Source organism: Chrysemys picta, chromosome 8, assembly GCF_011386835.1.
Source record: "Chrysemys picta bellii isolate R12L10 chromosome 8, ASM1138683v2, whole genome shotgun sequence".
Classification (NCBI taxonomy): Eukaryota; Metazoa; Chordata; order Testudines; family Emydidae; genus Chrysemys; species Chrysemys picta.
The window spans coordinates 12,338,334-12,348,953 of NC_088798.1; the positions used below are offsets into that span (position 1 = coordinate 12,338,334).

At 41.1% G+C, this 10,620-nt stretch overlaps 1 protein-coding gene across 8 annotated transcripts; it reads right to left on the reverse strand.

Moving 5' to 3' along the window:
• Positions 1–46: 46 nt before the first annotated feature.
• YIPF1 (Yip1 domain family member 1) lies at positions 47–10,441 on the reverse strand. 8 transcript variants are annotated; one of them, XM_008167926.4, is made up of 10 exons: positions 10,243–10,441; positions 9,094–9,326; positions 5,595–5,758; positions 4,977–5,057; positions 4,697–4,784; positions 4,452–4,568; positions 3,392–3,558; positions 2,511–2,693; positions 1,359–1,453; positions 47–313 (listed from the first exon to the last, which is right to left on the reverse strand). In XM_008167926.4, exons 2-9 carry the CDS (start codon positions 9,122–9,124, stop codon positions 1,364–1,366), a joined length of 921 nt encoding a protein of 306 aa, XP_008166148.1. In that variant the 5' UTR covers positions 9,125–9,326; positions 10,243–10,441; the 3' UTR covers positions 47–313; positions 1,359–1,363. The 8 variants fall into 8 exon arrangements, with proteins under 8 accessions (XP_008166148.1, XP_005284902.1, XP_023960681.1 ...); XM_005284845.4 differs by having other exon boundaries at positions 9,094–9,195; positions 10,243–10,391; XM_024104913.3 differs by having other exon boundaries at positions 9,094–9,138; positions 10,243–10,389.
• Positions 10,442–10,620: the final 179 nt, after the last annotated feature.

Genomic DNA, 10,620 nt, shown 5'->3' on the forward strand with positions numbered 1-10,620 from the left:
TCATTAACAAACATCTCTCACCTGTGAAAGAACTAAAATTCAAAACCACCCTCTGGAGCATTTTATTCTGAGACATACACTGCAATGAGTGCAAGGTATGCAGAAATTAAGAAAAAAGAAAATCTCTGTACAAGGAATAAAATCAACAGTATTAGAAGTCTACTAGCATTCTGATGAGCATTTAGATGTCCATGAGTCATGTAACTGCACTGGCTCTTCCTTCTTTTTCAGTTTTTGCAATTTCCATTTTCTTCAGTGAAAAAATATCTAAAATAAAAATTACTGTACAGATGGGGAACAAAGGCGTTGTAATCTGAAAAACAGAGAAGTAGCAGCTATCAATATGAAAATTCTCCGCAGATAATAGATTAACGTGTGTACATGCATTTGTGTCTAAAAAGAATTCCACCATAGCATTTCAGAATTCTATTAGTCACTTGGGATAAATTACTTTTTGGAGGAACGCAAAATCTTCAGTTTATTCATTATCGATAATCTTGGTAAGTAAGGGCAATTAGATTGTGTCTGATCTTTGCTAGGATTAACTGGCTACACTGAGAAGAAGTCTAAGAACAAGTACTAATAATGCTCTACTAATTTTCCTCACACCCACCCACCCACCTTTGGTCTTCAGCCTTCTGTGGACCAGCTCCCATGCCTTCTAACCCTATTCTATATCCAAGTGTTGTTTAGCATCGGCAGTATCCCTGGCCATCAAGAAGCAAGAATTCACACCATCCCATACATGGAATTCAGTCCATATGCCTCAGAGACTAAGAGAAATGTTCAGAGAGAACATCAACCTACCTATATACAGAAGCTGGTGCTTTGAAAACTATCGTGTAGAAGTTAGGTTAGATATTCCCCTATCTTCTGATTTGAATATTAATGAAACAAAGATACAATTTATAATCCCTTAATTTTTTTTTTTTTTTTTTTTTTTTTAAAGAATTTCGTTTGCACAATATGTATTTACTTTTAATAACCTCTAGTAGCCCTTCAGCAAGTACATAGTTTTAAGTGGGGGGAAAACTCTTAGCAGAGATAAATATTTATTAAGTAGAATTTTGTTTTGGTAATATTTGTTTACTGAGGATAAACTTTAAGAAAAGGTAAAGCATCTAAGGAAGAGTTATTTTAATAGCCATAATACAACACTTGATCTTAGGGAAATGATAGGATACTGAATGGTATACATGTACAGATCAGCACAACATTTCTAAGAAGACCCACAGACTCTTTCCAACTTACTTGCAGTAACATAAGTTCAGCAAAAATGGCCCCAGACATTTGTCTTCCTAATATTGGCAAGATTTTTGAAAAGTGACTAGAGCTGAAAATTTAGATTTAATTCTTACCTTATTTACTGAGTCTTTGTTGCTACTATTGTTCCATTTTGAGCAGCTGCAGTAGGTATAAGAACATTCAGGTCAGGAGCATCAAAAAAGTATGCCTACATTATTAGATGGGAGTGAGAGTGAGTTAGAAACAAGACAACTTCACCTTGACATGTTCATTTTCACAAGTTATATTTTATGGAGGTACAGTTTTAGCATTTAGGCAAATTTTAGCTCTTTTCAAAAAGTCATATTGTTAATTTCAAGAGTTTCTGTGGCAGGAGCTTGATGTCAGTTTATTTGGTTGCTTGTTATTTTACTGTTGGAGAAGAAAACAAAAATACCCACCATACAGAGACCCCATTGAACTTCCGCTGGAGACTGCTGGTGAAATCCTGGCCCCTCTGAAGTCGATAGCAGAACTCCTATTGACTTCATTGGAGCCCGGATTATGACCTCCATACGTTATAATTTGCATTGTACTGAATTTATGTACTTCCGAAGGCTAAAGGGTTTAAATGGACCTTCTTGGGTTTGAACCTGTGGTGCAAAGAATCAAGCTATTTCAAACCTGAAGCTTGGATGATGCCTCCCCAGCTTTGTGCAAAAGGGAAAAAAAGTAGAAGTAGTTTATGTTCTCTTAGTTACACTTAGCACTAGATTTTCCTGTTTTTCTACTGAGATAGCAAGTTTGTGTCTTAGCTTTGTAATTTCTAATTATGTGTAAGTAGTATGTACAAAACACTATATACTGAACATTTGATAATTTTTAAAAGAATAATCTTTATACTTACCTGAATGAGATGTTAATTGAATATGATACAGATTAATGCTTTAAAAAGGTTGCTGTCATAAATGCAAGGTATACTTAAGACTGCTATCTGAGGAACAATTTATGCTAAAAATGTAACCATCATTGCTACTTTTAGTGTAGAAACACTAGGGGAGAGATCTACAAAATCTTTGTGCTATGTTTGAATATTCATGCCTGCCACATGTATTGAGATTTTTTCAGAACAGCATCCTTATGTTTATGCTTTGCAATTATCAAGAGATCTGCTTAAACAAAAAGCTCCACAAACTCCCTTGATTTTAATACAAAGCTGTTACTGTACAGATTGATTTAACTCAAATAATATATATCTTAGACGCTAAGAAAGAACATCATCATACCAAACAACCAATAGCAAGCAGGGCATGAAGAAGTACAACCGTCACCATAGTAGCCAGTGCAATCCTTCGGTTATCGTCTCTAACAGCAGGCCAAAATGTCATTACTAAAACTGACCCCGAAAGGCACAGAGCAAACATTACCAAGATCCATCGTACAGCTTTTTGTGGAATAATCCACAAAATCTGTTCAAAAAGAAAGAGAGAGAAAAAAGGCCTTATTAAATATCAAGATACATTTATTTATGTCACTGTTTATAGCATTACAGCGCCATAGATCACATCCATTCATCAGGACTGTTAGCAAGTACTATTCATGCTTCATTTGGCACCAAAACATCAAGGTTTCTATCACCCCAAGCTAAGAGGAGACTCCATTAGCTGTATCAGTACCAAGGCTTACTAGCTGGAACCAATGAAATAATTGGACTAAATAAGAACAACTAAAGCTTACAGTGAGAGCACTTTAAAACGAGGTCCACTGGTTTGAAAGAATTTGCCAGTCCCTGAGATATTCTCTAAAATGAAGAATTCTAGTGTAGGTGGTAAAATCTGTTGACATTTTTTAGGGTGCCAACCGATGTCCTGTAGGCGGCAGCCACTGAAGGAAAACATCACAGATGAGAAGGTCTAATATTCCATCTAATTTATGTGGCATAAATACACAATAGGCAGCCTGTTACATAAATTTAAGGAGTTAGAGTACTCATGTCTCACAGGATACACATATGAATGTCATGTACTTTCCAGCCAATCTTTTCATTGGGAGGTAAAAACATACACCAGCCAACACATCCATGTACATTTTCTATTCAGACAACATTTAATAAAAACTCCTGAGATTTTCATAATACATTGGATGATGCTCTTTAGGCCATACTTACAGCTGTTGGAATATAAATAAAGAGTGAATAGCCATAGACACACACTATCTCAAGAAACGAGTAGGAGACTATATTCATAACTTTGCTATTTCTCCACATAAGGAATCCCCAGAGAGCCAGAGGAACCAGCCAAGCATAAGCATAGATAGCTGTTGCAGCTATGGACACTGTAAAGAGACATTAAAGAGATTTAGTAATACTAAACACCATCATTAATTTAATGTTTTGCTTCTAATTGAAGAGCTAACATTACAAAAAAAGAAGTGCTACTAGGAACAACTAAGATTACTTTAAGGAACAATGGCAACTTTTGCATTTATGTCCTTTTTAAAAAAAAAAAAGCCTACCACTACTATAAATTAATACTTAAGCTTATAGGGGAAAGGTTATTTTTCTGTTTTCAGTGTTTTTACTTTGACTATATAAAAATGACATCAGTTTCAGTATTTTCTGTGGGTATTCAATTTGCCATTTGTGTGGAACGGTGGAAAGAAAAACCCACTTTAAAAAAAAAATACAAAAAGGATACTAAGGACCACTAAAACTGGGAGGAGAGCTCAGGAGGTGTAACATCTGAAGCTATTTTTAACTCCTTTATTTTAAATTGACAGTATTCCTTTAAATATGTCATGCATTTAAAAACAAGTGTTCTTTTATAGGTATTGCATTCTCTTTCACAATATAAAGGACAGCCAAAGGGCAGGCAATTGCTTCCCCACTCTCTAACGTCATTAGAGCAACACATAATGGTTAAGCTTCCTTGACTGATTTTGTATCCCAGCACAAAGTAGGAACTTCAAGCCCTTTGTTAAGTGGACTGAGTGATTATTACTGTATGATCTGCTGAAATTCTATTTAACTTCTTACATGAACACTATCAAGAGATGTCTATTCACCTACAACTTTAATTATTTTTGCATCTGTCTTGAAGTGGAAAGAGACAGTTATTAAAAAGTTATGACAAAGCAAAGCTATGACTTCTACGTACAGATGTATTTGTTTACAAGAAAAACCTAAGTTATAAGAGATAAGGAAACAAGAATGAGAACTACTTACACACCTTTTCTGAACTCAGGCACATACTGGTATGCAGGTTTACCCAGATGGATGAAGAAATTTGAAAGATTACCACTAATAGCAATGGCAAAGACTAATGTGGCACATATCCAAAAAGGACCTTAAATGGAAACAAATCAATTTAACAAGATAGTTCTCCTGTGCCCCACCCTTGTACTAATTTTAACAAAAGAATGAACTTCAATAATGTAGCTATTAAATAATATTAATGTTACAATTGGTACACACCATAAAGATCTGGATTGCTGCGGATATATAGTCTTACAAAGTTTTTTCCTGGTATTGGGAAAACCGAGCCTTTTATTCTGTCTAGGACCTAGGAAAAAAATACAATCATGTTACTGAAAACAAGAAAATGCACTATGAAATAACTATAAAGCATCTATAAATATTAGTCTACAGTTAAAACTGTTAAACCGCTATAATTCCCTTTGTGTGAAGTAAGATATTAGATAATGTTTTCACCCCTCAGCCAAAAGGCCGAGAAGCGATTACTATTATTACAAACCTGGTATGTATCCACATCAAAGAAAGTCTGGTAGTATTCAAATGTCCAGAAGGGGGCACTTTTCTTCTGTCCTGCAAGTAACTTGAAGATAGGAAAGATAATTCAATAGAAATTATTACAATCATCCATTTTACTTAGTAAGTCATTTAAAGCCCAATAATATTACTTACACCATAGCTAGAATAATGGGAAGTAAGAGAATTATTTCTCTCTTTCTCTGGTGTTTGTTAACAGCAGAAGATATTTTCTATGGGGTTGCATATTCTAGATGTGCGAATAGTTTATGATTCCTACCTCCTTTTTGGTGAGGAGGTTTACAAGTAATATAACTTCCATTAATAATTAAATGTCTTGTTCAACTAGCCTTTCAAGTCTAAAAGCCCCAACCCACCACCTATACTGTATTACCACTAAGTCTCTTGAAGTCAACTACATCTGAGCTTCTTCCAGTCTCCACCTTATAATAGGTGTAAGTGGGAATTAAAGTATGCACTTCCATCAGTACTGAGAGGGCCAACAAGGAAGTTCCCTGTTCCTTCCTGATAAAAGTGTTGACTGTTGTAAAGGGTATTTAGATACATCATGTTGATGGGGGCATTATAAACGTGTTATTATTACCTCAGTTTTATCTGAGTCATCAGTCCCCAGTAACTCGTCATCCTCCTCTCTCCTAGAGTCTTGCAGAAGGCCATACTGATTCTTGGGGTTTTCACTAGGCTCATCAATACTTATTGTGGTGGCATCTGGGTTTCCTGCCAGCAAGTTAGCTGCATCATCAAATTCTGAAAATAAGCACATTACAAAAAAGGTGGTATTTTCAAGGTTTAATTAAAAAAAAAAAAAGCTTCATTTTAAGACTGATATCTCATCAATCCTTAGGCCTTGTCTACACTAAAGTTTTGTTGATGCAAGTTACACAAACAATCCAAAACCACTATAACTACATTGCTTGTGTATGTTCACACAATGCTCCTTCTGTCAGTGGAGCGCATCCCCAGTTGACGCTCTAGCACTGAGAGAGAGCAGTACACTGTGGGTAGCTATCCCACTGTGCTATTCGCTACCTTCTGCAGCTAGGAGTTGTGGGAAGGCGGAGTGGATCGCAGTGCATCATGGGTATGGGCTCAACATCCCATGATGCAGTTTTTTCTGTCCCATCATTCCATGGGCTTCTGATTGCATTTCACACCATTTTTCAACAGCCCCTGCAGCATAATTAGGGACTTCAACATCTCCGTTTGCTCCTCCTCCTTCACTTTTATCATCCGCTCCTTGCCCATTAAAATTTGCTCCTGGCTCTCCTTCCTGTCCTGGGTATTAGATAATTTTCATTTACTGTCTCTCTCCACGGCCTGTGTTCTTGTTTTTCGGTGTCTAAGGATTGGAGCACCTCTCGAAACATGTCCTCCTGGCTCCTCCTCACCCACACCGTCAGTGTGTAGGGGGTTCCCCTGAAGGCCACATCTACAGAAGCACAAGAAACAATAAACAGAAGCATGATTGTTAGTGTATTGACAGCATCGAATCATGACAGCATCAAACTATGATAGTAAAATACACCTTTCAAAATATGAAATAATCTCTCACTGTCCCTTGGCCAGAACATAGCTAAGGGAACACCCTAAACATGGTGAGTCAGCCGGGAGCAAGGGGGAAAGTGGGGACTAAAGATAGGGTAAAGGATCTAGGTGGTTTTTTAGGGGGATCACTGCAAACGACTAAGGACAAAATTGTAAATTCTGCCACCATTTTCTACAGGAGGGGGGTCACTGAAACCGATATCTCACTCCTGACTGTAAGCAAGAATGCAAGGGTACATCTCCTGCAGGCGTGCAGCTTCAGACCTGGTCCCTATGTTGGTTGCCTGTTTGCCACTTTGGTCCCTAAACAAGTGATTGCCGATTAGTGTGAAAAAGTTTCCTACAATGGGGGAAGGAATAAAGCAGCTCTGCCAAGGAACCTTCAGCAGAGGATTGGCGAGTACCTCCAGGAAAGTTTCCTAGAGATCTCTCTGGAGGATTCTTGTGAAATTTTGATGTGCATTAACATACTGATCCGCCCTACTGCATAGCTGCAAAGGGGAATGCGACGCACACGCAGACACAGCTAGTTGTGTGTATTTCTATCCCTTAACTCACTTCTAGCATATAACAAAGCAAAGGACAGCTATACCTCATACAGCCAAGCAGCATCAACTCAAAAAGATCACTTACCAGAGCTCCCCTCTCCTGCATCATGTGTGCCAGAGATGGAGTGCTGGGACTGGCTCGAACCCTCCTGGGTCAAGAAGAGATCCTGGGTTGCCACGGTACAGGACAATTCTGTTGCCTGTCCCATCTCATCCTCCAGCTCAACCTCCTTGTCCACCATTTCATTCTCAGGGTTGAATCCATTGTCTGCTGTCTCCAGGCCCCCCAAAGTATCCACGGGGCTCTTAGAGGTGGAGGTGGGATCACCGCCAAGAATGGCATCCAGCCCCCTATAGAAGCAGGTCTTCAGTGCAGCATCTGAGCAACGGTTTGATTCCCTTGCCTTTTGGTACGTCTGCCTGAGCTTCTTTATCTTTGCATGGCACTGATGTGTGTCCCGTTCGTAGTCCTTATCCAACATGCCACAAAGTTCCTATGGCTGGGACTGCACAGCCTCCTCTCCCCACAGAGCCAGCAGATCAACAACCCAAGTATGCTCCAAGCGGGAATGCGTTTGCTGCATGGCGCCACCATGGTCAGCTGCGAATATGCGATGTGAGCTCTCCATTCCAAGCAAACAGGAAGTGGAATTTCAAAAGTTCCCAGGCCTTTAAAGGGGGAGAGGCAGATACCGGTGTACCTGGGTACAGGGCAGCGGAGTTTGAACTGCTGACCAGAGTGGTCAGGATGGGCATTGTGGGACACCTCCCGGAGGCCATTTACAGTGACATAACCAAGTGCAGTGGCTACACTGACACTTTTATCCTTAAAACTTTTCTCGCTTAGGGGTGTGAAAAAACATACCCTCCTCCCCGTCCCCTCCCCCCAAACAACAAAAGTTTTAACGATGAAAAGCACTGGTGTGGACAGCGCTTCGTCCGTGGGAGCCATGCTCCTGGCGACGAAGCCACCACCCCTCGTTGGAGATGGTTTTATTTTGTCGCCGGAAGAGCTCTCTCCCAGCGATAAAGAGCTGCTACACAGCGCACCTTACAACAGCGCGGCTGCAGTGGCACAGCCGCACCATTGTAAGATGCACAGTGTAGACATAGCCTTTGTCAATACACCTTTGTTGCAAAAAGCCCTACACCTCTCGCTGGGGTGGTTTTATTTTGTTGACAAAGCAGGAGAGTTTTGTGGGTGGAAGGAGCACTGTAGAGTATAAACCTCCACTGTTTTGTCGATGAAAACTGACTTTTGTCGACAAAACTCTGTAGTGTAGACAAGGCCTTAGGGTCCATGTTACTAGCGTGGGCACACCTAGTGTGAATTGTTTCCTAAAGCCTCAACTAGCTCAGATTAAGCTGGGTGCTCGTTCAGTTAATGGAGTGCTGTGCCTTCTCTCCAACTAGTCTGCCTTCTGTGTGCGCTAACGATATATCACAGACATAGGTCCCCATCCTTCAGTCAGAGTCACTGGACAGACCTTTATATCCACAAGCCGTCAAGTGGGGCCCTACACTGGTGCAGGCAGCTGCCCGTGCAGAACAGATTTATGATTAGACAGCCTTAGCCTTCAAAGATATCTAATTTAGAAATAACTTTATCTTTAAAAATAAGTTTGACACTATATCCATTTCAAGGTCTGATCCTATGTATAGGTGAGAATGTTCTCATCTCTGCACCCAGTGGGCCAGTTCTGCTCAGCTTAAGCTCCGAATTTACACAAGTGTAACCAGTGTTTTCAGTCAAGATAGAAATAACATTTAATCACCTAAGTGCTTTGAGATACTCATCTAAAAAGATGCTATGCAAGAGTGAAACAGTTAAAGACATTATTTGTGTAAACTTGCGTTACTTAAACTCACATTCACAGGGAACCAAAGCAAAGGCTGCAACCACTTAAAAAGAATCAATTACTGTCACTTATTCATTTTCCTTAACATGAAAGTTTTGGCCCAATTAACAAGTGTAATTTGACACTTTACCTTGAAACTTTAAATCATCCACAGTCGCCATTCATTCGCTAGGCTCTAGAACGAGTATTCAGAACTTTAAAATATCTGAATAGCAGATCAAAAGTTAAACATCTAAAATGAAAAATAAGTGACTGAAAATATTTTTAAAATGCAGTTTTTTTTCTCAATACATTGATGAAACAGGTATTTGTAGCTTCCCCCTCGCTTCAGCATGAATAGTATAGTTAAGGTATTAAGATTTCCTGAAAAAACATAGAAGTTTAGATATTATGATGTCATTATGCTCAAGCATATAAGGAGATGTAAAACTACAGTTCTGATGTTTGTGGTAATTAAAATCTGATACCACAGAGTAAGGGCTTATCCCTAACATCCTGTCCAAATACCACTTTGGCTAGTTACATTTTCCTTTCTTTTCCTCCTACCATAGTTAATATTAATGTGATATTCTTCATTTCTTGTCCTAATCTCTTGTACAATGTTCTTGTCCTGTGCACAGTTAGACAGTTAGTTTCACCCCAGAAAAGGTGTATTTCCATGGTGGGCACATATACTTCAGCTACCTCATAAGAGTGTTACAGAGTGCAATTCATTTCTGAAGACATATGAAGATCCTTAACTAAGCAATATAGCAATGATTGAACAGGTTAAGGGGGACATTCATGGGGCAGTTTCCACCCTTTCCAAAAGTCCCTGCATCTTGCCCTAAGGCACAAGCAGCAGCCAGCGCTGCAGGGACAGCCAAGCAGCTCCCACGGGAGGGTCGGGACTTGTCCTCTTCCCTCATGGGCTAGTCACACCCGGGTGACGTATGGTCCGTTCAGTTGATGTCAGGTGGGGGTGAGTTGGACAAGGATCCCTGAACATCTCCGGGAGAAGGGGGGGGGAAGAGACGTGTCCCCTCCGTGTGGGGGACAAAAGGGAGGGAGACGGGGGTAGCTCCCCTACCAGCATCCCCCCGAAATGCACACGCCGGGGGAGACTAGGAAGGATCTGGGCACAGGGGAAAGGGCAGAGCACCTGGACCCCAGCCCAGCCCAGCCCACACAGCTATCGGGACCCGGCCTTTGCCCCCACCCCCAGCCCACACCAGCAGGGGGGGCTCTCCGCGGCCTGCGAGGGGCTCGGGGAGAAGCCGGTCCGGCCCAGGGCGCTCACCTGGCGGGGCCGGGCGGCTCGCGGGGGTGAGGAGTGCGGTGGCCTCCAAAAGCTCGGCCGGGCGTTGAGAAGATAAGCGGGAGGAACTAAGGCCACCCCTACGGAGCTGGTGTTGCCGGAAACGAGAAACTAGCCGCTCCCCTCGCTCCACCCTATTAAAGCGACAGGAGCCTCTTGGCAGCGCCAGCCAATCAGGAGCTCAGCTACTCTCTTCCCTCCCCCCTCCCAAACTGGCCTGAGCCACATTGGTAGCGCCAGCCAATCAGGAGCTCAGCTACTCTCCCCCCTCCCCCCCAAAAAACAGGCCTGAGCCACATTGGTAGCGCCAGCCAATCAGGAGCTCAGCTGCTCGCTCTCTCCCCCTCTCTCTCTTAAAGA

What these genes read in the sequence shown, in the direction of transcription:
- YIPF1 (XM_065553846.1), bottom strand. Translation starts at nt 6,505, where the DNA reads ATGATTCGATGCTGTCAATACACTAACAATCATGCTTCTGTTTATTGT. An exon ending in ACAGGCCGTGGAGAGAGACA is followed by an intron (nt 5,759 to 6,312) that starts GTAAATGAAAAT and finishes GCTTATTTTCAG; the next exon opens with AATTTGATGATGCAGCTAAC. An exon ending in TTGATGTGGATACATACCAG is followed by an intron (nt 4,785 to 4,976) that starts GTTTGTAATAAT and finishes TTTTTTTCCTAG; the next exon opens with GTCCTAGACAGAATAAAAGG.